This window comes from Anolis carolinensis, chromosome 2 (genome assembly GCF_035594765.1).
Source record: "Anolis carolinensis isolate JA03-04 chromosome 2, rAnoCar3.1.pri, whole genome shotgun sequence".
Lineage (NCBI taxonomy): Eukaryota > Metazoa > Chordata > Lepidosauria > Squamata > Dactyloidae > Anolis > Anolis carolinensis.
In genome coordinates this window covers 802,498-829,825 of record NC_085842.1, presented here as the reverse complement: position 1 = coordinate 829,825, position 27,328 = coordinate 802,498, and the positions used below count along the sequence as shown (strand labels likewise).

The 27,328-nt window shown below is 49.6% G+C and overlaps 1 protein-coding gene across 6 annotated transcripts; it reads left to right on the top strand.

The window, feature by feature from the left end:
* Positions 1-412: 412 nt before the first annotated feature.
* On the top strand, positions 413-23,837 carry brd2 (bromodomain containing 2). Of its 6 annotated transcripts, none has more exons than XM_062972703.1 (12): positions 413-897; positions 10,897-11,206; positions 12,083-12,280; positions 13,205-13,346; positions 13,449-13,672; positions 15,102-15,542; positions 18,307-18,435; positions 18,561-18,830; positions 19,554-19,786; positions 19,985-20,328; positions 21,550-21,672; positions 22,829-23,837. In XM_062972703.1, the coding sequence occupies exons 2-12, from the start codon at positions 11,012-11,014 to the stop codon at positions 22,966-22,968; spliced, it is 2,439 nt and encodes an 812-aa protein (XP_062828773.1). In that variant the 5' UTR covers positions 413-897; positions 10,897-11,011; the 3' UTR covers positions 22,969-23,837. The 6 variants fall into 6 exon arrangements, with proteins under 6 accessions (XP_062828773.1, XP_062828774.1, XP_062828776.1 ...); XM_062972704.1 differs by having other exon boundaries at positions 432-903; XM_062972701.1 differs by lacking the exon at positions 413-897 and adding an exon at positions 5,095-5,281.
* The last annotated feature ends 3,491 nt before the right edge of the window (positions 23,838-27,328 follow it).

Below are 27,328 nucleotides of genomic sequence, written 5' to 3'. Positions count from 1 at the left end.
ATGCGCCTCCGCCGCCTCTCCCTCTGGCGTGGTCCTTCCCGCGGCGCATGCGCACAAGGCGCCAAGAGGCGGGAGGGGGAAAGGGGAGGAGGGGCGCGCATGCGCACCGGGTCTCTCCGGGCGTCGCGGGAGCCATGCTGACTTTGCCCCAAAGAGGCGCCTCGGCGGGGGAGGAGGAGGAGGATGCCCCCCCCTGCCGCCTTTTTTCGCTTTCCGTTCCAGCGGGCTTTTCGTCGCCGATGTGGATTGCCTTCGTTCGGTTCCCGAGGCGAAGAAAGAAGGAGCCCCCCTTCACAAAGTCACAATCCGGGCATTTTCCTCTCGGGGTGACGTCGAAGGGTCACGTGCCGGCCGGGAGCCAATGGGAGCGCAGTGACGCGGGCGTTGCCTCGGTTACCCGCCTTGGTCCTTGCCGAGCTGGAGGCGCGCTTTGCCTGGATTTAAACAACGAGAAGATTTTTATATATATTTTTTATTTATTTTTGAATCGTTTATTATTCTTTTCCTCTCTCCCATTTTTTCTTTTCATCGCGACGCCTCGCTTGGAAGGCCAAGATGGAGGGGCCGGGCGGCCAATGGGGTGAGCCCTCCGCGGACACGTGACCTCCCCGGAGCCCCGTCCGTCAAGCCCTTCTTCCCGCCTCCTCCGCACTCTTTGGCCCAATCAGGGGCCGGGACGGGCGGTGGCTGCTTAAAGGGCCAGCTGCGTTACGTAAAGGGAGAAGTTGGCTGTCACGTGGCACCTGACCAAGGGGCCCCCTTTTTTTTTCCGAGGGGGGAGGAGGAGCGTCTCCGAAGAAGGGGGGCAACGAGGCGCCCCCCCCCGCCGTCCCCGGGCTGCGAACGCCGAGGAGGGCTTCTTCGAGGGCAAAATGCCGCCCAGGAATTACTGTGGGGGTAAAGGTCAGCGTTTGTTTACTTTTGGCAAAGGGTGGGTGTGAAGGGGGGGAGCATTTGGCGTTGTTTTGGGGGTGCGGGGGGGGGGGAAGGAAACATGGCGACGCCTTCCAAGTGGGGAGGGCGTTGTTTGGTGGCTTTGTGGTGCAGAACCCATTGATTTCTAAGGACACAAAGGGAATTCTTGTGTGTGTGTGTGTGTTTGTGTGGGTGCCTTTCAAGCCTGCCTTGGCTATGGAATGGAGCCATTTTGGGGTGTGTTTACTTGGGGGAGTTGTTGACTATGTGTGACTATTCTCTCTTTTCCAGTCCAAGATGGAGGCCAGTGCTGTTCATTGGGGGTGCATATAGGTCAGATATGGGCCTTCCAGGTGTTTTGGACTGCAACTCCCACCATTCCTAACAGCCTCAGGCCCCTTCCTTTCCCCCCTCAGCCGCTTAAGCGGCTGAGGGGGGAAAGGAAGGGGCCTGAGGCTGTTAGGAATGGTGGGAGTTGCAGTCCAAAACACCTGGAACAAAGGCAGAAGTTTGCCCATGCCTGGAGGTGGGCTGTGTTTCAGTGTGTGCTTCTCCCTCCCTCTTTCCCCTTTGTCCTTCCTTTGCCCCCCTTTTTCCAAGATGGAGGCCACTGCTGTGTCATTGCTGGAGGAGGAGGAGGAGGCGCCAGGCCTGGGATGATTACACAGGAGGAGGAAACTAGGCACAAAGGCTCCCAGCCGCCTTCCCTCCCCACTTCCTCTCTCAGTCCCCTTTATCCCCCTTTTGTGTATTTTGGCAGCTGTCTGGGACAGGGAGCCAGCCTTATCCTTTTTTTGTGTGTGTGTGTTCTTCAAAATGGCCGCACCACGGCTGCACCACCTGCTTCCCCTCAAAGCATTCTCCTTTCATTCAAGTGAGAAAGAAAGAGAAGAATCTTCCTTATGTCACTGTGTATATAATTATGTCTTGTTTATATGCAGCACTTGGGAGTGCTTCTGTGAGCCGCCCTGAGTCCCTTTGGGGAGATTATGGAAGTGAGAAAGAAAGAGAATAATCTTCCTTATGCCACTGTGTATATAATTATGTGTTATTATTTATATGCGGCACTTGGAGTGCTTCTGTGAGCCGCCCTGAGTCCCTTCGGGGAGATCATGGTGGGGGATAAATATTATTTATTATTATTATAAGAACCAGCCCTGATGCAAGGATGTGACTCACTGCAGCACCAGAGGCAGCCAGAACAATCCAGTCGCCTGTTTCCAAGGGGAAGCCGTACCCATGGAAAGAAGGCCAGACGGAAGGGGGTCTCTTTCCCTTGCTTTCTCTTGAGGGGAGACCCAAGAATAATTTTTTTTGTAAGGGGCATTCTTTGCCTACCACTGGAGGTTCTCCCTGCCATTAATGTGGAGAGAGACCCGCACGCACACACACACCCCAAGCTCCTGGTTTGGATGGCCCTTGGGGTCCCTCCCAACTAAGATCCTGTAATACATAGATCCTGCATCCACACCCCAAAAGAAGCTATAATTGTCTTAAATAGTAGTAGTAAGTCTTTATTTATGTCCCCATTTTCTCCCTCACAGGACCCACGTCTTAAATAGAAATAACAATAATAAGCCTTTATTTATACCCCTATTTTCTCCCTCACAGGACCCAAAGCGGCTTACAACATATTAAAATCACATAAACAACAATCAAATACATTCATTAAATTTTCAGACATCATAAAAATAAACAGTTAAAACAACAACAATAGTAGGTGGCAGGACTCATGCCATGAACAGAGTTCTATAATTTTAAATAGGAAGCACAGTATCCTGCACATTGGGCCTGTTCCTCCTCCCAAAAGAAGCTAGCATTGTCTCAAGCATGGCAGGGGAAGTCTCATAGGCCAGCCCCAGAATAGTTGGGGTGCGGCCCCTGCCCTCCTGCCACCCAGAAAGGGGCCTGGCCTCATTCTGAAGGGGAGGGGAGGGAGGGAAGAGAAGCTGGCTGGCTGGCCAGCCCCAGAGCCCCAGTGGGACTCCAGTTTGGGGGGGGGGGGGATGAGGATGTTGGGAAGGCCTGGAAATGCCTCTTTCTCCTCACAGTGGGTCTGCCTCCCTCCAAAGGTGCTGCAGGAGTCCTCCTTTCTAGCTGCCCTTTGGGTCTTGTTTTATAATAATAATATCAACAACAACAATAATAATACATCACACAGTCCTAGACACTTGGGAAGTGTCCGATGTGCGATCCATTTACAACAGCCAGCATAGAGATCTTGTTTGCTGTGTACTCGTCTTGTTGTGTATCAAATAATAGTGTGTAGGGAGGCAGGGCATTGTGTTGGTCAAAGGAGACAGCTGTGAAGCCAAGCTGTCCTGAGTGTTGGGCCTTGCGTGAAAAAAGGCAGGGCTACATTGTCCCCAGCATTTCCTCCTGACCGTTCCCTTTTCCCCACCATGCTTGCCTTTCTCCCGTTTCATCTTGGGCGAAAGCACTGCTGAGTCATGAGGACACCCCCGGAAGGGAGCCCTGCGTTGTTCCGTGGCCATGCTTCTGTGGGGCCGGCCACGTGGGCTTCTGTGGGGCCAGGCTTTGGCTCAGGGCTTCTTGTGTTCTCTGTGCGCTGCCTGGCATAGGAATATGCTTGATGTGGCCCTTGTGCTAGTATGCTTCTGCACACACTTTCCCCTTGCGGGGCCACGTGCTGCAGGAGAGGAGGAAGTGGTGGCTTCTGTGTGGCTCTGGCTTGTGTTGAATACATCTATTGGGCAGGCTCTTCTCGTACACAAGGCTTAAATGGTCCGGAATCACTGGGTTGCTGTCCGTTTTATGATCTGTAGAGTCATGTTCCTGAAGCATTCTCTTCTGACGTTTCACCCACATCTATGGCAGGCATCCACAGAGGTTATTGAGGTCTGTTCAAGTGAGGTATATGGGAGACGAGGCAAGAGAGGACCTTCCACAGGTATATAAACTCCATTTGCCTAGTTTCCCAGTCTTCACAACCTCTGAGGATGCCTGCCATAGATGTGGGCGAAACGTCAGGAGAGAATGCTTCTGGGACATGGCCATACAGATCATAAAACTCCCAGCAACCCAGTCCGAGTGTCCTTCTGAACCGGGGGATTGCGTTGCAGGCCGGGTTTCCCTGCCAGGGGTGTTGGTGTTGCTGCTGTGAAGGCGTGACGCGTGTCATTCCCGTTTACTCTTGCGTGTGTGTGTGTATGTGGGGTAGCGGCGTGCCCCTCCGTGTGGGTCTCCCCGCCTGAGGCCGCCCTGGGCCCCGCATCGGGTGGGAAGCGTTTTTGGCGGGAAGCGGGCGCCGGAGGAGCGCTCATTGTTCGTGCGCGCCCTGCTGTCCCTCTCCACAAAATGGCGCCCGCCCCCTCTCCCCCCTCCCCTCCCCCCGCGCCACAAAAACAACCAACGGCTGCCTCCCGGCTGGAGCCCCGCCCCCGCGTGACGTGGCGGCCAATCGCGAGGCAACGAATGGCAAGGCGGCCCAATGCCGGAGCCGGGAGGAGGGCGAGGGGGCCGCGTGACGGGCGGCGCCGGCGCCCAATCGCCGCCCGTTGTCGGGCCTGTGGGCGGCGCCGAGCCGGCAAAGGGGCGTGGCCGGGCGGAGCGGTGATGTCAGCGCCCGCCGCGGCCAATGGGAGCGCGAGTAGCGGCTATATAAGGGCGGCCGAGGGCAGGCCGAGAGGCGCCATTTCGCTGGAGCGGAGGAAGGATTCCGGCCTGAGAGGGAGCCAGCGAGAGCGAGCGAGCGAGCGAGTGCGCGCGCCCGAGGGAGGGAAGGAGGAGGAGGCGGCGGAGGAGGAGGAGCGCGCGCGCGGGTGGGCGGACTCAATCCGGAGCCATCCTCGCCGGGCGGCCCCCAATCGCGGGCCGCGGTTGCGCCTCAGCGGGCCCTCCTCCCGGCTTCCGTAGCGGTGGTGTTGACCTCCCTCCTCCCAGTCAGTCAGTCAGAAAGAGGGCCCAGCCGAGCGGCCGCCTCCTCCTCCTCCCCGTTCCCATCCAGTGCCATCCGCGCCTCGGACCGGATCGGCGCGCCTCGGGACCGGCTCCCCCTGACGCGGCGGGGTCCCGGGAAGGCCGCGGGCCCGGTATTGGCTGCGCCGGGACGGAGGCGGGGCTCCGGGGCCTCCCGAAGGGGGCGCCCCCTCCTCCCTCAGAGGCCGCCATTTTATCAGCGCCGATTCTGCCTGTCCCCGTTGGTGGAGGGAGGAAGGAAGAGCGGGCCGTCCGCTCGCTCTCCGCCGCCCGCGCCCCGGCCTCGTTTTCCGCCCCGCTGAGGCCGCGCCCCCCGGAGCAAAGTGGGGGGGCTCCCCGAGGCGCCGGAGGCCGCCGCTGCCGCCGCCAACCGGGAGGGAGCCCCGGCCAGAGGCATGCTGCAGAACGTCCACCCCGGCGCCGGCAAGTACGTACCCGGGGCCGAGCGGAGGGGGTTGTTGGTGCCGTTATTGTGGTGCTGTGTTGACATTGCGTGTCTCCCTCTCCCTCTCGAGGCCAGGCACGGGCCCCTCCCCTGGCTGCTGCGGGGCGCGCTTGACATCACCGTCGCCTAGCAACCGCCCCAGACGCCCGCCCGCCTGCCTTGCCTGCCTGCCTGCCTGCCTTTGGCGTTCCCGTTCCTCATTTATACCCTAGTGCAGACACCCCCTGACTCTTATCATAATAATGATTACTTTATTCTTATATCCCACCACCCACCCTCTCCTCAAAGGGACTCTGGGCAGATACAGGGAGACCACTCTTGATGTAAACAGGATTAAAGACACATATCAAATGAACAACACAATTAAAACTGGAAAAGTAAAAGCATCATAATAATACATCAACAACAACCAGATAACTAGATATTTATTTATTCATATCAGACATTTATATTATTATTTTATTTACACTTCTACGCCACCCTCTCACCCCGAAGGAGACTTGGAGCAGCTTACAAGTTATATGTACATACAATATATTGTATCATTTCCATAGCACAATATAATATAATTTTTGTATGTACATATAATATTGACAATAATGTTATAATGTAATACAATATAATATTAATAATTATAGAATATAATAATATAATATAACTAATATTACAATATACAGTAGAGTCTCGCTTATCCAACGTAAATGGACCGGCAGAATGTTGGATAAGCGAATATGTTGGAAAATAAGGAGAGATTAAGGAAAAGCCTATTATCAAATTAGGTTATGATTTTACAAATTAAGCACCAAAGCTTCATGTTATACAAGAAATTTGACAGAAAAGGTAGTTCAATACGCAGTAATGTTACGTTGTAATTACTGTATTTACGAATTTAGCACCAAAATATCACGATATATTGAAAACATTGATGACAAAAATGGCTTGGATTATCCAGAGGCTTGGATAAGTGAGACTCTACTGTAATTATAGAATATAATAATATATATTATATTACATGTAATATTACTAATAATATTGCAATATAGGGGTATAGTATAATGCTAATATTGTGGTATGCTAATATAATATATTTATGTATATAAAATTTGTAAGCCGCTCTTGAGTCGCCTTCGGGGTGAGAAGGGCAGGATATAAATGTAAATAAATAAATATTAGCATTATATATAACTATATTTTACTATACCACTATACTCTAATATTATTAGTAATATGTTTAATATATAATATATTATTATATTGTGTTATTATTAGTCTTATATTGCATTACATTATAATATTAGTAATCAATGTAATGTAAATACAATATTTTATATTATTATAATATTATATTATATCCCTTCCTTCTCATCCCTGGGTGGGGGGCGCTCAGGGCGGCCTCACAATTGGCAACCATTAGATGCCAAGAAACATAATATTTAAAACAATTAAGATTAAAACTTTAATTAACCATCAATTTAAAAGTGCAATTCAAGTCATGATCCAGGTCTGTGCATTATCAGTCAATCATTTTTACTATTTACGTTGCGTCTGCTGCTCAAATGCATGGGTCCCACAACCAAGTTTTAAGATTTTTATGAACATCTCTCTTAGATAACTGCCTCTCGGAAAGAAGGGAAATCCATTCCTGGAAAAGAGAGTTCTTATCGGGAGGAAAGGGGTCCCCGTCAAAGCTTTATCTCCAATCCTTGTTTCCACAACAAGCCACTTTTTCCAAAATCCAAATCTCACCGGGGTAGAAAGGGAGGAGAAATCTGAACAGGGATGTAGGCAGTGAAACAAGCCCTACAGCAGTTGTTCTCAACCTGTGGGTCCCCAGGTGTTTTGGCCTACAACCCCCAGAAATCCTAACCAGTTTACTAGAGGTTAGGATTTCTTGGGAGTTGAAGGCCAAAACATCTGGGGACCTACAGGTTGAGAACCACTGCCCTACAGGGATACTCACCCTTCCCTTTGCTATCCAGTCACTAAAAATGCACCTGTTCCAACTTCATAATAATAGTTAATACCACTGCAGCAACCACCGTGTCAGACTACTGGCTTCAAACTACAGGAAGGGAGATTCCACCTGAACATGAGGAAAAACTTCCTAACTGGAAGCAAGAGAGCTGTTCAGCAGTGGAACATTTTTCCCCGGAGTGTTGTGGAGGCTCCTTCTTTGGAGGCTTTGAAACAGGCTGATGGCCGTCTGTCGGGGGTGTTTTGAATGTGATTTTCCTGCTTGGCATAAAGGGGTTGGACTGGAGGGCCCACAGTGTCTCTTGTAACACTAGGATTCTGTGATTCCATGAAATCTGCCTCAGAAAGAAGGGAAATCCATTCCTGGAAGAGTTATTATTGGGGGGGGGGGGAGTCTTCCTGGAAGCTTTATCTCTAATTCCTGTTTCCACAACAAGCCAATTTTTCCAAAATCCAGTCTTCACAGGTACAGAAAGGGAGGGGAAATCTGAACAGGCATTCAGGCAATAAAACAAACAGGGATATTATTTGCTATTATTTATTTATTTCCTATTTATTTACTGTACTTATACCCCACCCTTCTCACCCCCAAAGGGGGACTCAGGGTGGCTTACAAACTGGCAATAATTCAGTGTCAGATTCAGACAATAACAATATCAGTAAAACAATACAGTAGAGTCGCACTTATCCAAGGTTCTGGATTATCCAGTGCATTTTTGTAGTCAATGTTTTCAATATATCGTGATATTTTGGTGCTAAATTCGTAAATACAGCAATTACAACATAACAATACTGTGTATTGAACTACTTTTTCTGTCAAATTTGTTGTAAGACATGATGTTTTGGTGCTTAATTTTTAAAATCATAACCTAATTTGATGTTTAATAGGCTTCTCCTGGGGACTTCCACAGCTGTGGGGCCACCACTGAGAGAGAAAGCCCTGTCTCTCGTCCCCCCCAGCTACACCTGTGATGGGGGCGGGATCGAGAGGAGGGCCACCTCCTCTCTTTTACACAGCAAGCCACATTTTTCAAAACCCAGTTCTCACAGGGACAAAAAGGGAATGGAAATCTGAACAGGGGTGCAGGCAATAAAACAAGCCCCATAGGGCTATTCACCCTTCCCTTTGCTGTCCAAATACTAAAAAATGTAGCTGTTCCAACTTAATAGTAATATAATAATAATCATCATCATCTTTATTTGTACCCCACCCTATCTCCCTGAGGGACTTTGGGCTCACAGCATAAATAAATACAGTAACATACATAAAATAAAATAGACAATAATAGCATGTCAACCAATATAAAAACAAAACAAGGTAAGCGAAAGCACAGGTACGCAACATTAACAATATTTTAAACATTAGATTAAACATACAAACAAATTCAACTTAACCTGCAGAACCTCTCTTGCTCGTAACTTGGGGAATGCCTGTAGTAGCCAATAGCCAATGTTTTGTTGACAAGCCAGAGCTAGGTAGCTGTCCTTGCCCAGGAGGGGCACGCCTGCCCTAGGAGCCCGGCAGTGGGATTTGGCAGCTCAGAAGGCCAATGCCATTCCAGGCTGCATCCATAGCAATGCCCAGGCTCTGGTTATTTTGGATTTCAGCTCCCAGAACCCTCCGCTACTTTGGCCAATGATTCTGGGTGGTGAAGTTCAAAACACTTGGAACCACCAGGCTTTGAATCCAAGGGAGTTATGATTGCCCCCCTTCCAGTGTCCAGTTCTGGACAGAGCAATATGGACAACTACAGGTTCTGACTGAGGAAGCTAGACCTGTTTAGGTGTGGTAGGGGTGGGGCATGAGAGCCATGTTTAGATACAGGGTGCCTCAAAAGTCACCACACAAAGTGAGAGTGGGAAATTGCAGCTAAATGTACTTTCATTTTTCAAAATATTTATAAAACAATATGTGTTGGCCACCTCTTTCCAAAAACACACACCTGTTGTTTGGGAAGTTAATTGCACATAGACCGTGTCCCTTCGACTGATCCGTGTTTCCGATCTTTCCATGCATGTCACGGCTTTTACGATCAGACGTATACAACGGCTTTTACAAATTTTCCCTATGTATGGAGATTTTGGGGATGCCCTGTATTTGGAAGGATGTCACACTGAGATGAGGGCAAGCTTGTTTTCTGCTGTTGTGAATTCAAATCACAGGAAGAGAGTTAGGGTTCCTGAATTGTAGGAAGAATACCCTGACAGAGGAATATGCTGCTGCCTCAGAGTGCAGTGGGGTTTCCTTCTCGAGAGGCTTTTAAGCAGAGGCTGGATGGCCATCTGTCATGAGGGCTTGGATTGTGTCTCCTGCCTGGCAAAAGGAGGGTGGACTGGAAAGAACTTAAAGACCTCTTCAAGCGCTAGGATTCCATGGTTCTATTCCACTTGTGCTCCCTCCCACTGGTGGCAGTGTGTGTGTTTGTGTCTCAGAGCATTTCCGGAGGGCCAATCCCCTGCAAAGTCAGCAGTGGCATTTTGTGTTTGGTGCTTCTTGTCCTAGTGGAGAAGCCCCTGTCCCTCCTGGTGTCTTTTGAGCTTCCTGGAAATGCCTTCTTGTTAAAGGCCTGCTGCGGGAGGAGGATGTGCTTGGGGTTTCCTTGCCTTGCCATCTGCTCTCTTTCTGAGGAATGGATTTGTGACGGGGAGTGGGCTATTTTGTGGCTTCCTTCATCTACCTCCCAGAAGGTAGGGCCTCTCTGGGCATTTTCTAGCCCTTTCCAGTGCAACTGTATGGTATCCTTTCAATAGAGTGTGCTTTTTGTGGTTTCCTTTATTCACCTCTGAGGTGCAGCCCCCTGTTGTTTTTTAGCATTGGTTCTCTGGGCAAATTTTCAGCAACACCCAGAAGGCAGCATGGCTGGGGTATCCCTGCATGGTCTTGAGGGTTTGTGTAGTCAAAGAATTTCCAGTTTTTATTTATAGAATGTGGGTCTGGAGACTGGCTTGCTGTGGGTTAAAGGGTCCGTTGGAGCAGGTGAAGTGACCTCTCTCCACACCAAAGCAAGATGTGGCCGTATTCCAAGAGCCCTGTCCTCTATGGTGGGTGGTGCTTGAGGGTTGCTGTGTCATTTGTGTCCTTAGGGCTGCTGCTATGTTGAATTGTGCAAGTCCCCCTTCCCCATTTGAGGGTGTCTTGCTGCTGGGCGGTTGGGCTGGACTATAATTTCCTTGTGCATTGCTGTGCTGGTTGGGTCTCCGCCTGCCCTTCCTTTTCCTAAGGGCAAAACTGTCATGTTGGTTTGGCACCCTCTTTTCTCTCTCTGTTCTACTTCTCTCCCAAGGGCCTAACCCCCCTTCGGGACAGCCAGGTTCTCAAGGTGGACAGCCCGGGGGTGGGGGGGTTCTACGTAGGCTTCCTGTGAAATGGCCAGACACTTCCTGCGGTTAACGTGATGTGACTGGGAGGTTGCAGAAGTTCTCAGGTCAAGGAGAGTTGGCACTGGGGGCTGCAGGAGTTCCTTGCTGCTCATACCTTCCCTTGCTGGACTGTGTGGATGCTGTGTTTTTTTCGCTGTGTGGGCGCCACTGTCTCTGTGTCAGAAGCTATTGGAGCCAAGTGAGTTGGTTTTCTGGGGGAAAGCCTGGCTCCTAAGCTAGTGTCTGTTGTCCTTGTCTTGCAGGACCCTGGGGGAGGGAAATGCCAGCTTGGTGGGCCTGGCAGTGGAGTCTGCGCCTCCAGGGAAGCGGATCCGCAAGCCGTCGCTTCTCTACGAGGGCTTTGAGGGCCCCCCAAATATGGCCGCCTCGGCGCCCTCCCTCCCGCTGAGCCCGGCCAACCCGACCCCTCCGGAGGTGGCCAACCCCAAGAAGCCTGGCCGGGTCACCAACCAGTTGCAGTACCTTCACAAGGTGGTCATGAAGGCCCTATGGAAGCATCAGTTTGCTTGGCCCTTCCGCCAGCCTGTGGATGCCGTCAAGCTGGGCCTGCCGGTAATTGACCTCTCTTGCCTTTCTGGGGGGATGGTGGGGTTGGGGAGTACATGTGGAATACGCACATACACACGCACCATTTCTGAGCTGTACATAGAGGTACTTTTTGAGGGATGGGGGAGGCTCCTGCACTCCTTTTGGTGGAAGAGGCCTTCCACTCCTGTTCTATTACTTTTCGGGGATCCTTGGCTCCTCTCTCTGTGTCCTGGAGAGCAGTAGACAGTGTTGTGGTCGACCTGGGCCTGCCTCCAAGCCCTGCTGGCTTTGGCTTCCCTTCACCTGTGTCCCCCCCCCCCCCCAAAAAAAAGCATTCTTTTCCTGCCTTTGATCTGCCTAGGGGTTGTGCCTGTCCTCCCCGATGCCCCCTACAAAGGTATGGATGAGACAATGCAGCCGCTTGAGCGCTATCATGCCGCCGCCCCCTTAATCTAATCTCTTGTCCCCTGAATGCGTTTTGCAGATTCCCATCCATGACTTTGTAGAAGACATCAAGTGGCCCCCAAATTAAAGGCCAGCGCCTGTGGCACCTAAGGAGTTAAAGCCCAGAGGTAACATTTGAACGAATACACTGTCCAGTTAGTGTCTGCTTGCTCCTGGAGGGTACCCAGTAGGGCAGCTAAGGTTCTTCAGTGCAGTCGTCCTCTGGGCAGCTCCTTTGGGGCCTAGGCCCCCCCAGTAAGGAGCAGTGGGTCCAAGCAAGCAGAAGGGAAGCTTCCTTGAGCACTTCCTCTGGGATAATTGATTGTGGGATGCAGAGAAGGCTTGGGGCACAGCATACTTCCCTACATAACTACCCCCCAATATTGTGGTCTTGGCTTAATAGGGCTCCAGGTGTTGGACTGGCTTGTGATCCTGGCTATGTCTCTATTGAGGAAGGTGGCCTTGGGGGCAGCCGGCTGTCCATCCAACTCATGGCCCCCTTCCCTTCTCCCCCAGGACTACCACAAGATCATCAAGCAGCCGATGGACATGGGCACCATCAAGCGGCGCCTGGAGAACAACTACTATTGGAGCTCAGCTGAGTGCATGCAGGACTTCAACACCATGTTCACCAATTGTTACATCTACAACAAGGTGAGAAGCCCCTTGCCTTGGCAGAGGCAGTTGGTGTGTGTGTGTGTGTGTGTGTGGGGGGGGGGGGTTGAGCCCTACTTCCTGAAGATACAAGCCCATGTGGCAGAAGAAACAAACCGGGGCGAGGAGGAGGCTTCCCTAGGGGAGAGTGGGAGTAAGGCTGGAGTGGCAGAGAAGAATGGTGCCGAATAATGCATGATGGAATCAAGGTATTGGAAGGAGACCCCAGGGCCATGTAGTCCACCTCCTGCCCACAAAGCTATACCTCTGGTGAAAGACATCCATCAATTCTGTGTTAGTGGTTAGAATCAAGAAAGTCTTCCTACTAGTTAGATTGAATCTTTTTTCATGCTACTTAGTTGTTACAGACTGCCCCCAAGTTACAAACAAGATAAGTTCTATAAATTTGTTCTTGAGCTGAATTTGTATGCAAGTATAAACAGGTATATTTTTTCAGTGTAACTCCAGGCTACATGTGTGAGCGTGTGCACACGCTCACACACATATACACATACGTTTACATAATTTTACCTCACTTTCTGTCGCTGTGATCATTGGATTTTGAAAAATGTGGTACTTGTGGAAATGAATTGATGATGACGGGAACGACCTGCCAGAAGAGATCTGACAGTTAAATGAATTTAAAGCCCACCTAAACCCATTTCTTTCAGCAGTCAATTTTCAATCATGAGTTTATATTTGCATTCTATTACCACTATATGTCAAGTCTGTAGCTATGAAATTTAGTAATTTATTGTATTTCTATGTTCATTTGTCTCCCTGAATCCTTATCTGGTGCTCAACCACCATGTGGCACTGGCATCTTCCTTAGAGCATTATGGTGTGGTGGTTCCTGCTTGGCCTTCTCTCTGCTCTCCTGTTGCCCCATAGGCCCTCCTCTGATGCCCTCTCCCTTTCTTGCAGCCCACAGATGACATTGTGCTGATGGCCCAAACCTTGGAGAAGATCTTCCTGCAGAAGGTGGCTCAGATGCCGCAGGAGGAGCAGGAGGTGGTGGTCACTGTGGCCAAGAACAGCCACAAGAAGGGGGCCTCCCGGGCGGCAGGTAATGGCCGGAGGGCTGGGGCCCAAAGCGGGGATCAGGGGGAGCAAAGAGATGGGTGGCATGGGCTTCCCCCACTGAGCAGGGCTGCCTCTATATCCCTAGCGCTCCTGGCAGCCGCCAATGCCCAGCAAGTCCCGGCCGTCTCCTCGGTGTCCCAAACGCAGCTCCTCCCGGCCACCCCTGTCGCCAGTGCCACAGACATCCCCACCACGGTCATCAACATCCCCCACCCATCAGTCATCTCCACGCTGAAGCCTCTCCACACAGCCGCTGCTTCTTCCCAGCCCCTGCTCTCCGTCCCGACCCCTACGCAGCCCCTGGCCAAGGTAAGTGGCTTTGGAATCCTAGAGTCGGGAGCGTAGGCCTCTTTATGGAGAGGTCTAGGGGAGGGGGGGACTACAAAGCATAGGGTTTCCTGAAGGGCCAGAACTACAAGAGAGGCATCAGTTGCAGCAGCACTGCTGGCCTTTGGGCCTGGGCATCTCCTCTTTGGAAGGCAAGTAGTAGTCATGGAATCATAGTTAGTGGAAGAGACCACAAAGGGCATCCAATCCAACCCCATTCTATTACACTTTGTTCTGTGTTTTCAAGCCATTTTGACTTAATGGAGAAGCTCAATTTTTGACTCTCTTCCTCATTGGTTTTAGTGGGGACTTCTGTTTTTGTTTCATTTTCAGATTTTATTTTGTATTTATTTTGTGGAGACTTATCTTAATTTTCTCTGGTTCATGTTTATCACTGAAGACAGCTTAGCGAAATATCCTATTTAATTGATAGATCTCCACAATCATTGTAATTGGTTTTTAATGCTTAATATTTGTATCTTATTTCTGGGCGTTATTATGTTTTGTATGATTTTTGTCTTGTATTTTATGTTAAATGTGCTTTGTTTTGTATTTTAATATATTTGTGCACTGTATATTTGAAATGTGGCACTGAAGTGGCCAAATTGTAAGCTGCCCTCAGTCCCCTTTGGGGTGAGAAGAGCGGGGTAGAAATGGAGTAAGGAAATAAATAAAGCATGCATTGATAAACTCCAGGTGTTTTGGATTTCAACTCCCACAATTCCTAACAGCCTATGGTAGTTGGTACAGTAGAGTCTCGCTTATCCAACATAAACAGGCCGGCAGAACGTTGGATAAGCAGATATATTGGATAATAAGGAGAGATTAAGGAGAAGCCTATTAAACATCAAATTAGGTTATGATTTTACAAATTAAGCACCAAAACATCATGTCTAACAACAAATTTGACAGAAAAAGTAGTTCAATAGGCAGTAATGCTACGTAGTAATTACTGTATTTATGAATTTAGCACCAGAATATCATGATGTATTAAAAACATTGACTACAAAAATGCGTTGGATAATCCAGAACGTTGGATAAGTGAATGTTGGATAAGTGAGACTCTACTGTAATTGGAGTCCGAAAACACTTGGAGGGAAGGCCGAAGTTTGCTCATGCCTGCCTTAAAGTGAACCGATTGTGGGTTTTTCTTGGTAAGATTTCATCAGCGAGGGTTTGTTCCTCCTTTCCTCTAAGGGAGTGTGACATACTCTGAGTCATCCAGTATGTCTCTGTGGTTCAGTGAGCATTAAAGCCTGACCTGCCGGTGTCATAGTCTTAACACTGCCTGGATCATTATAAAAGGAAAAAAACTTTCCAGTTCTGAAACAGGAGACGGGTGCCCTTCATAAAAAGGGGCCCCTTCCTGCCCAGTGGGCGTCTGTTGAGCCTTTTGCTGTTCCTCCTGCAGAAGAAAGGCGTGAAGCGGAAAGCGGACACCACCACCCCGACCCCAACAGCCATCATCGCCACCAGTGGCGGAGGAGGCGGCGGCAGCAGCAGCGGAGGAGGAGGTGTTGGCATTGGAGGGGAGTCCTCCCCGCTGGGTGTGGGGGCCCCTTCCCCGCTGGCGGAGGGGGGCAAGGCGGCCAAGATCCCTGCGCGGCGAGAGAGCGGGCGTCCCATCAAGCCCCCCCGCAAGGACTTGCCAGACTCTCAGCAGCATCAGACCTCCAAACGGGGCAAGCTCTCGGAGCAGCTCAAGTACTGCAACGGCATCCTCAAGGAGCTGGTCTCCAAGAAGCACGCTGCCTACGCCTGGCCCTTCTACAAGCCCGTGGACGCCTCTGCCTTGGGCCTCCACGACTACCACGAGATCATCAAGTACCCCATGGACCTCAGCACCATCAAGGTAGGCAGGCAGGACCCACGTGGCCTTGCGAAGCTTCGCTGGAAGGAGCGGCTTGTGCCTATTGCATATTTTGTGTTTGTGTCGAGTTTAAGCTTGGCTGGTGGTTTGTGCACCTGGAAGTGAGGGGATTCCTCTTCTAGATAGTATCTTGGGGAGGAGTTGGAAGTGACCCCAAAGGCCCTCCGGTCCCACCCTTTCTATCAGGCAGGTACACACAATTAAAGCACCTCCAATGGACGGCCATCCAGCCTCAGTTTAGAAAAAGGTGCCAGTGAACTCCCAGGCAACAGCAGCAGCACCTTCCATTCTCAAACAGTTCTTATGATTGGGAAGTTCTTCCCAATGTTGAGGTGGAATGTCATTTCCTGTCATTTATAGAATCATAGAATAGTAGAGTTGGAAGAGGCCTCATGGGCCATCCAGTCCAACCCCCTGCCAAGAAGCAGAAAAATCTCATTCAGAGCACCCCCGACAGATGGCCATCCAGCCTCTGCTTAAAAGCCTCCAAAGAAGGAGCCTCCACCACAGTCCAGGGCAGAGAGTTCCAGTGCTGAACAGCTCTCTCTCACAGTGAGGAAGTTCTTCCTGATGTTCAGGTGGAATCTCCTTTCCTGTAGTTTGAAGCCATTGTTCCGCGTCCTAGTCTCCAGAGCAGCAGAAAACAAGCTTGCTCCCTCCTCCCTATGACTTCCCCTCACATATTTGTACATGGCTATCATATCTCCTCTTAGTCTTCTCTTCTGCAGGCTAAACATGCCCAGTTCTTTAAGCTGCTCCTCATCGGGCTTGTTCTCCAGACCCTTGATCATTTTAGTCGCCCTCCTCTGAATCCATTGCTTCCCAGGCTCTACAGCAGCAAAAAAATAAGCTTATCCTCCAGTGTGTGCTCTCATGCCCGCTTCTCTCTTTTCCAAGCTAAAGAGACCCACCTCTTCAAGCCACTCCTCAGAGAGATTCAGGGTTTCCAGACCTTTGACTCTTTTGATGGCCCTTCTCTGAACAAGTTCCAATTGGAGTCCATATCCATATCTTGAATTTTGTTGTCCAGAACTGGACACAGAAGAGAGTGTCTTCCTTTGATCTAGTTCAGGTATGTACCAACTTCGGCTCTTCCTCCAGGTGTTCTGGACTCCCAATACCCACAATTCCTAATGACTGGCAGGCTGTTAGGAATTGTGGGAGTTGAAGTCCAAAACACCTGGAGGGCCGAAGTTTGCCCATGCTTGATCTAGATAGTATATTTTTATTGATACATTCCAGAATGGTATTGGCCATTCTCGCTGCCACATATGTTTCTGGGTTGCATCCCTAGGAGTCTAGTGATCCTGGTTGGTGAGTAAGTGGGCTGTGTGGCTGCCAGGCTTGCTGAGGAAAGCATTATTTACTGGATTTTTAAAAGACATAAAAAGAAGTAACATTGGACCCCCTCCCAAGCAGCCCTCTGCCAAAGTTTTTCAAGTGAGCACTAGGGGGCACTGTATTGTTTGAAATGAATTGTTAACTTTTTAATGGGATTGTATTCTTTTTAACTTAGTTACCATTTGTTTCAATACTCTATATCAGAGTTTCTCAAACTACTTCTCCAGATGTGTTGGACTTTCCCACAATTCCTAACAACTGGTATGCTGGTGGGGATTTCTGGGAGCAAAGCACCTGAAAGAGCATAGTTAGTGAAACATTGCTCTATATAGTTAATTTTATTTTAATGTTCATTTTTGTATGTTAGAATTCATATTGTCATCAGTGGTGAGATGCTTTGAATTCCCAGTTGTGGGGGGAAAGTAGGATACAGTTAAATACAACAATTACAACAATGGGACTCACAAGAATTGTTTCACACAATGACAGCACTCCTGAAATGCTCCTCCAATCTCTGGTTAGAGATCTCAGAAATAGGAGAGTCTGTTAGACTCAGGCCGCCCAGTCCAGAGGCTTCTTCCTTGTTTCAGAAATCATCTCCGTTGTGATTTCATTGGTTTGTGGAATTGCCGTAGCCAAAGGCTTTTTCAGAACTAATTCCATTGGCTGTACCATAAATGCTTCAAATGGAAAGGTACTCCAAGGGCCATCCAGTCCATCCCATTTCTGCCTAGTGGGAACACACAATCAGGGCCTCTCAATAGATGGTCATCCAGCCTCTGCTTATCGGTCTCTAAAGAGGGAGAGCCTCCCACCCTCTGAGGCAGAGCTGTTTGTGTAGATTTTTCTTCCCTTGCCAGTTGAATCCCTTGGTTCATGCCCTCCTAGTCAGCTCTGGAGCCGCAGAAAACAAGCGTCTTCCATCTTCCTCACGAGAGCATTCCTTCAAAGGCAGTTGCATCCCTTCACGTTTGGGGCTCAGGCAGACTGCATGTGGGCCAGGCTTGGAGACTTGGGTTGGGTTTTCGTATTCCCTTGTTGAGCATCTGTGACCGTCAGAAGTTGTTCTTGGTGTTGAGATGGAATCTTTTTTTCCTCGAGTTAGACTTCATGGCTTCAGTTGGCCCCATCCTCTGGAACGGGGAAACCAGCCTTTCCCGTGCCTCCTCAATGGGACATCCTTCCAAGTAATTAAACACGGCTCCCCTGTTGATCTCCAGGCGACACTGGCTCCCTCGGAGGGATTCTTTGATTTTTTTGGTCACCCAACTCTCAAATACGGCCCGGCTGATCAGTTTCCTTCTGGGCAATATTAACATGACCAGACTGGTTGAGGCAGAGAGCGTGCGTCTTCTTGCATGTTTGAGAGCTCGGGTTCTGAGCCCCCGGTCTTTTCCCCCCTCAGCGCAAGATGGAGAACCGGGATTACCGTGATGCGCAGGAGTTTGCGTCTGATGTCAGGCTGATGTTCTCCAACTGCTACAAATACAACCCTCCGGACCACGACGTGGTGGCCATGGCTCGCAAGCTGCAGGTGGGCAGAGGAGGAATGGGGAGCAGACATTGGTAGGGTGGAACCAGCTCCCTCCCTCCTACCTTCCTTCCTTCCTTTGTGGCCCCACAACAGCAGTGGCTGAGGTCCCTCCTTCTCTCCTACAGGACGTCTTTGAGTTCAGCTATGCCAAGATGCCCGATGAGCCCGTCAACCGCAGCCCTCCCTCGGGGTCCCTCCCGCAGCCAGGGCTCTTGATGAAGTCCTCCTCGGACGACTCCTCCAGCGATGATGAAGATGAGGACGGTGAAGACGAAGAAGAAGAAGAGGATGATGACGATGATGACGAAAGCAGCAGCGAGAGCTCTTCCGACAGCGACGAGAGTTCGGACTCTGAGGAGGAGCGGGCCAACCGCCTGGCAGAGCTCCAGGAGCAGGTGAGGAGGGGGTGCTTGGCCTATTTTTTAAAGGGGGTCCCCTGTAGAAGGTTTGGTGGGAGGGAGGGAGGCTGGCCGTGGGGAAGGGGTTGGGAGGAGCCCCTCCTATGACAAAATGAATCTCAACAGGGAGAAATGTACAATATGACTCTTAGGCAAAAAAAAAATGCAGAGAGATATGGTGGGAGGGATCTGGCTTGAAAGCGGTTCATGTGAAAGGGATCTAGGGGTTTTAGGTGACCCCAAACTGTGGATGAGTCAAGAGTGTGATATGGTAGCTAAAAAGGCCAGAGTGATTCTAGGTTACATCTATAGGTAATTTGTAGACTCAGTGGTTTTTTTCACTGAAAGCACTTTATATGACTGGTTGCTTACTATTCATTTTATGTCCATGACTATTGTGGTGTTTTATCGATGTTTATTTTAGGACTGATTGATTTTATTGTGGTATTGTTTTATGTATTGATGATGCATATTACGTTTTTACTTTGGTATCAATGTACTTATTCATTGCACTGTGGATATTGTTACATTACGAGTGTCTTGTAAGATGCCCTGTGTCCCTTTTGGGAGATGGTGGTGGGACAGGAATAAAGTTTATTATTAAGTTTATTATTGTTTGAGTCTGGGGGGGGGGGGGGGGGGGTTGGGACGGTGTCTCGCTGGGGCTCGTCTGGGTGGCCTTTGGTGGTCCCTTCCAACCCTATGGCCTTGTGCTTGCAGCTGCGGGCGGTGCATGAGCAGCTGGCAGCGCTTTCCCAGGGGCCCGTCTCGAAGCCCAAGAAGAGGCGGGACAAGAGGGACCGGAAGAAGAAGAAGAAGTCCTCCTCCTCCTCCTTGGAGAAGCAGCGCAAAGGCAAAGCTGGGGAGGAGGAGCCCAGGGCCCTGCCGCCCAAGAAGTCCAAGAAGGCCTCTGGTGGAGGAGGAGGAGGAGGAAGCGGTGGCAGCAGCAGCAAGTGAGTGCGCAAGGGAGGGAAGGGTCTGGGGTTGGGTGGTTTTGCTGGGGGGAGGAGAAAGGGGGGTCATGGCTGCAAGAGGAGTCTTTCCCCGCCGGAGCGACTCTGGTGATAGGACCCTTTTGCGTCCTGTCTGGTTGGCATGGCTCCCTTACCCGCCCTTTGCTCAACCCTGCCCTTCCCCCTCTTCTTGCCCAGGAGCACAAAGAAAGCAGGTGGCTCCAAGGGCCCCCCGGTGCCCGCCCCACACCCTCCACCACCCCCAATGATGCCCCTCTATGACTCGGAGGAGGAAGAGGAGAGCCGGCCCATGAGCTACGACGAGAAGCGCCAGCTGAGCCTGGACATCAACAAGCTGCCCGGAGAGAAGCTGGGCCGCGTGGTGCACATCATCCAGTCCCGGGAGCCCTCCCTACGCGACTCCAACCCCGAGGAGATTGAGATCGACTTCGAGACCCTCAAGCCCTCCACCCTGCGCGAGCTGGAGCGCTACGTCCTCTCCTGTCTGCGCAAGAAGCCCCGCAAACCCTACAGCAGCGAGGGTGAGCCAGCCCTGGGAAGGAAGGAAGGCAGGCAGGCAGCCATGGGCAGGGACAGAGGGCAGGGCCCCAGAAGGAGGGGTGGTAAGGATATGGGGCAGCCAGGGCAGAGCAGCAGAGCTATAGGTATGCTCCTCCACCCGTGAGCTTATGGAGACAAAACATGCAGCACTAAAAGACTTTTGAGAGAGGAGGGGGAGAAGGACATGATGTCTTCTTGTGGGCAGAAAGCAGAGCTACATGAATTACATAGGTCTAGGAAACAGGCCCACATGGCTGCCTCTGTCCCCAGTTGGTCTGTCTATACAAGTGTCGATGCTCCTTCACCTCCAGCATGGGCTGCCTAAGGGAAGCCTGTTCCCCAGTCCCCTCATGGCCAGGCTTTTAGGGAGAGGCCAAGGGTTGCCAGGCCCTTAATAGTCCCATTTGCCTCCCAGCCCTGCATTGCCTGGGCTGCTCAGGGACACACAGACACACCTAGAAATAAGTTCAAAGACTAAACGACAAACATTTCTCTCAGTATCTGATGGTTTATATATCTCATTAGTCTATGACAGTGGTTCTCAACCTGGCGTCCCCAGATGTTTTTGGCCTACAATTCCCAGAAATCTCAGCCAGTTTACCAGCTGTTAGGATTTCTGGAAGTTGAAAGCCAAAAACATCTGGGGACCTTAGATGTTGAGAACTGTTGGGCTATAACCTTTCAATGACATTCTATAACAGACATGGGTGTTCTGGACATTGACTCCCAGGTATTTGGCTGTTAAGAATTGTGGGAGTTGAAGTCCAAAACACCTGGAGGGCCGAAGTTCATCCATGCCTGTTATAGAATGACAAGTCTTACTTTTGAAATTAGAACAGCAGGGCGTTTTCTCTCCCTGGAGTAGAATGGGGTAGAGGAGCAGAGGGGAGACGTAGGGATCTCTGGGAGACATGATAGTTATGTTTTACTCTGCTATATATGTATTATAATACATTTTTCCCAATATAGGGAGTTGCTAGGGGATCATAATTTTTAAAACACACACACATTGTGATCCTGGGTACAATGGTTTTTCAGCCGGGGTCCTTCCAGGGGTAAAACATTGAGAAAGGTGGGTTGGGATGTTTGTGCCCCTTTTTAGCCAGGCTGGGCAAGCCGTGTGTCTTTCTTGGGGATGGAAAGAAGGAAGGGGCCTCTAAGGCAGTTGAGCGAAGCCCTGACCCTCCCTTCCTCTCCTGCAGCCCTGAAGAAGCCGGTGGGCAAGACGAAGGAGGAGCTGGCCTTGGAGAAGAAGCGGGAGCTGGAGAAGCGCCTCCAGGACGTCAGCGGGCAGCTCAACTCTGCCAAGAAGCCCCCCAAGAAGGGTGAGTGGCTCCGGAACCCTGCCCTGGTCTCATAGCCACCCAGCCCTGCCCCACCCCGCCCCTTCTGCCAGGTAGGAGGGCACAATACAGGCCCTCCTGACAGATGGGCCCCCAGCCTCTGCTTAACAGCCTCCAGGAAAGGGAGGGAGACTGGGGCTCAGGCAACTTCCATTCTCTTCCCATTGGGAAGTTCTTCCTAGTGGTGAAGTGGAATCTCTTCTCTTGCCATTTGAATGCATTGTGTCTCAGCCTCTGTAGCAGCAGAAAGGATGCCCGCTCCCTCTTCCTCATGGCATCCTTTCTGATATGTACATCTGGCCCTCAGGTCCCCTTCTCCCAGCTCTCTCCTCTCCAAGATAATTATAATTAATATTAATAATAATAATAATAATAATAATAAAGACCTCAAAATCGAACTGCAAAGGCTCTGGCAGAAACCAGTGCAGGTGGTCCCGGTGGTGATTGGCACACTGGGTGCCGTGCCAAAAAAATCTCAGCCGGCATTTGAAAACAATAAACATTGACAAAATTACAATCTGTCAACTGCAAAAGGCCACCCGACTAGGATCTGTGCGTATCATCCGAAAATACAGTTCTAAACGCTTGGGAAGTGTTTGACTTGTGATTCTGTGATACGAAATCCAGCATATAGATCTCGTTTGCTGTGTCATACTCTGTGTCAATAATAATAATAATAATAATAATAATAATAATTTCTAACCCGCTGTCTCTCCCTGGAGGGACTCAGAGCGGCTTACAGACAGAAAGCATAAAAACTGACATACATTCAAAGCCATTTCAACAACATAATACGTCTATGCAAATAAGTTAAATTAGAATAAAACATGGCTGATAATCTGGCAGTCAACATCATGGAACAACATCATGGAACATAACATAGTTATGAAGTATAAAAATTATATAGATAGATAGCTAATAAATTGAAATAAGATCATTATTGTCAACTTCAGTCTTGTTAAAGCATCTTCTTAAAGCTAAACATCCACTTGTGCCCACAGCCACTCAAAAGGATTCCTGGCCTCTCTCTGGACCCCTTCCAACTTGTCATTGTGATTGTTTCTGTTGGGATCGGGGCCCTGTCCTTCCTTCTGCTGACAACCCCCCCCCCCCTTTCCTTCCCCTTTTCTTCCTGCAGCGAGTGAGAAGCCCGAGTCGGCCCACCCGGTGCCGGTCTCCCGCCTGAGCGCCAGCAGCTCCAGCTCGGACTCCAGCAGCTCCAGCTCCTCCTCCTCCTCTTCCTCCTCCTCGGACACAAGCGACTCAGACTCCAGCTAGGCCTGTAGATGGGTGGATGGACGGACGAACAGATGGCCAGAGAGCCGGTGCCTGGCCGGCAAATGGGCAGCATGTTTGGGCGTGAGCGTCTCCCTCCTTCACCTGCGGGACCCAATGTGGAAGCAGAGCAGAGATGGACGGGTGACAGCTGCAGAGGGAGGGGGGGCCCCCCGTTTGGACCCTGGGCTCCCCACTGATGGCCCGCTGCCTTGCTTTGGGGGGAGGACTGTTGTGGAGGGGAGCCCTCCTGCACTGTACAGTTTGCGCTAGTGTTGGGGAGGGAGGGGAAGGGGCTGTGTTTTACTGTTTAGTTTGGTTCTCAAAAAAGGAAAAAAAAAACAAAAACAAAAAATTGTGGTTTTTATAAGACGTTGAACAAGTTTTGGTTTGTGGCTTTCCTCCCCCCCCTTCTTTCCAAGAGGCAAAGAGGGCGATTATTCTCTGTGTGCCCCCCATGGTTGGACTCTGGGAGCCCTAAGCGGCGGAGACACCAGGCTCACGGACTTGACTTGCCCTCTCTCGCTCTCTCCCTCCTCCTCCTCCTCCTTTTATTTATTTTCAATCCCCTCCTTTCTCCCTCCGTGTTGCCTGGGGGGGTGGGGGTGGGGGGCTGGAGATGGGCCAGTGGACGCCTGTGCAAATGGATGGGGAGAGGGAAGGCCAGAGGAAGTGTGTATGTTCTTTTTATTTTTATTATTGTTTGGACTGTATATTTTTTCTATTGTTCCTTTGAGTCACACACACCCCCCTCCCTCCCTCCTTCCCCTCTCCTTGCCCTGGTCCACCTTCTGGGGCTTTCGTTTCCTCTTTGCCGTATGTTAAAAACTTCTGGTTCTTTAACATGTAAATAAAAGGAAAATGTTATACAAGTCCGGCAGCGTCTCTGAACCGGGCGCAGGGGACAAGCAGAGAGCATTATGGGTGCATCTCGCCAAGGAAGTCTGTGCAGAACGTGGGAGAGCACCTGAAGGCCGGCCTCGGGGCTCTCATGTTGTGGGCCACTCTTCTGCTGTTTACGTGTTGCTTCTGGCTATTTACATGTTGCACAAATGGGGCTGGGTTCAGGGGAAGACAGATTGTTTCTCAGTAACACTGTGCCCAGCGTATGTGTTTTAAACCAGTGGTTTTCCACCTTCTTAATGCCACAACCTCTTAATACAGCTCTTCATCTTGTGGTGACCCCAACCATGAAATTATTTTTGTTGCTACTTCATAACTATCATTTTGCTACTGTTACGAACCGTAATGTAAATATCTGATATGCAGGATGTATTTTCATTCACTGGACCAAATTTGGCATAAATACCGGATATGCCCAAATTTGAATACTGGTGGGATTAGGAGGATGGGGAATGATTTTGTCATTTGGGAGTTGTAGCTGCTGGGATTTATAGATAGCCTACCATCAAAGAGCATTCTGAACACCAACAATGGAGTTGAACAAAAATCGGTACACAGAACTTCCGTGACCAACAAAATACTAGAAGGGTTTGATGGGCATTCACCTTGAGTTTTGGAGTTGTAGTCCACCCACAACTGGAGAGCACTGTGGACTCAAACAATGATGGATCTGGACCCAACTTGGCACCAATACTCAATATGCCCAAATGTGAACACTGGTGGAGTTTGGAGAAAATAGACCTTGACATTTGGGAGCTGTAGTTGCTGGGATTTCTCTGCCAAAGGGGTTCCTAAGACAGAACCATCAGAAATATGTGATTTCTTTTTTTCTTTAATTGATTTTTATTATGAAAGAACTTTTTTGAACAGGTACATAAAAAAAGAGAAAGGCAAAGGGAGGGGATTGCAGGAAATGGGAGAGGGAGGGAAGAAAAAAGAAATTAAGGATAGGAAAGTAGATGGGGGTGTGGATTGGTAGGGGGAGAGGGGGATGAAAAAAGTAAAATTGGGGGGGGGGGTTGTAAGTAGGGAAAGGGTGGTTAAAATAGAGTTTGGCTTCCACTTCACAGCCGGGAGGGTTGATTATTTTTGGTATCCTTTCTTGGTCTTTTTTCTTAATTCGCTTCTTTGATCGTAGCTTTCTCTCTGTAGTACTTTCATCTCAACACGGATGAGTATTCTGTCGTGTTTCCATTCTTCTCGATGTGTTGTTTTATCTTATATTGATTTATTTCTTTGTTACTTTATTTACTAGTGTTTCCTATTTAACAATCCTCCTTGTGTTTAAATACCTTTCTACCTGTTGCCAATCGGTTTCTTTCCTTGGTCTTCCCTGGTGTTTAGCTATTAGAAATGTTAATCTATCCATATTTTTTATTTCTAAGATTTTTATTAACCACTCCTCTTTTTTAGGGATTTCTTTTTGCCTCCAATATTTGGCATATATAATTCTAGCTTCTGTGGTGAGAAAAATCAGCAATTTTTCCTCATCTCGGGGATTTTTAAAAATTCCCAATAGGAATATTTCAGGCAGTTTTCTAAATTTAGTTTCTAAGAACTCTTGAATAGTTTCGTGTATCATGGTCCAATATTTTTTCGCTCTTTTACAATTCCACCAAATGTGGAAGTAGTTTCCCTCTTCTTCTCCACATTTCCAGCATTTAAAATTCATACTTTTATTAATCATACCTAGTGTTTTGGGGGTAATGTGCCACCTGTAAAACATTTTCATCCAGTTTTCTTTTAATTGATTGGCGTAGGTGAATGCATGATTTCTGATGGTCTTTGGCTACCTCTCTGATCCCCGGTTGGCCTAATGAGGGCAGGATTGGTTGCCTGGCAGATTGGCCCCAAAGCAGAAGCGAAGGGCAGAAGCAATGAGGAGAATGATCTTGTTCCAGGGAGAAAGAAGCCTTTGAGATGGCGTCAAGGGAACAGCCCTGGACTACCTCTGCCCGTGTGCTTTTGTTTCCCCAACGGCTTGTGCCCATTTGGAGGAGTTTGGGAGCCTGATCTGGCTGAAAGTGAAGCCTCGGCACTTGTATGTATGTATGTATGTATGTATGGAGGGCTCAGTGGGGCAGGCCCACGTGCCTGGTTTCCAGCTCTGGTTTCCTAGATCTTTGCAGCTCAAGGTGCTTCTGCTTCCTGCCTGCAAGTGGGGGTCACATCCCCCTTCATCTTCCCCCCCAAAAGTCTGGAGTCAGAGTTTTGTCACGCTTTTGCTTGAGAAGAAGGGCGCACTGGAGGTTTCTCTTGCGTCAAGGTGCCCAACACTCAGTCATGAGAGCCAAACTTAGAGACCTTCTGCCAAGGCTAGGTGGTTGTTGTTGTTGTTGTTGTTACTATTATTATCTTTCCTGCAGAAGACTCAAAGTGGCTTCACACGAAAGCATTAGTATATAACTAGCTTTGCCTGGCCATGCGTTGCTGTGGCTTATGGGAATCCTTTGTTGGCCAGGTGGAATAGCAGTGAATAGCCTTGCAGCCTTAAAGCCTGGCCGTTTTCTGGAGTAGCTTGAGTAGCGCCAACAATCAAAGAGCCACTTTGAAGCCTGGCTCCTTCCTTTGTAGGGGGATCATTGTTTGGCCAGCTTGAACTGCACTGAATAGTCTTGCAGCTTAAAAGCCTGGCCGCTTTCTACATAGGGCATCCTTGCTAGGCCAGGCTGAATGGGACGGAGTAGCCCCGTGGCTTCAAAGCCCTGGGGGGTTTTCCACCTAGGGGAAATCTTGGTTGGCCAGGTTGAATAGCACTGAATGGCCTTGCTGCTTGCAAGCCTGGCCGCTTTCTACCTTGGTTGGCCAGTTTGAATAGCAATGAATAGTCTTGGTGTGGCAGGTATGAATACTGCAATTAGCCATCTTGGTTAGCATTTAATGACTTTGCTGCTTCAAAGCCTGGCTGCTTCCTGCCTGGGGGAATCCTTCGTTAGGAGGTGTTAGCTGGCCCTGATTGTTTCCTTTCTGGAATTCCCAATTTCCCTGTCTTGCTCCTTATTTACTGTCCTGTTTTTAGAGATTATATTGTTCTGTATTATTATACCACAGTAATTATTACATATTATATTTAAAATCTTATATTATCTTAGAACTGGATTTTATGAAGCCCCTTCTACACAGCTGTATAAAATCCACACTTGAACTGGATTAGAGGGCAGTGTGGGCTCAAGATAATCCAGTTCAAAGCTGATACTGTGTATTATCTGCCTTGGCATTCTGGATAATATAGCTGCGTGGCAGGGCCTTGAGTCTACACTGCCATATAATCTAGTTCAAATCAGATAGTCTGTATTTTATAGGCAGTGTGGATGAGTCCTAAGTACAGTCTGCCTTTGTCCTGGGCACCATTTTGGCTGAGGGAGTTGCTAGGATATGAAGGGGGCGGGGCCTAAAGGCAGCAAGGGGGGGGGGGGCTAAAGGCAGCGGAGCTTACCTTTCTGACTGGCAGTTAGGGGGA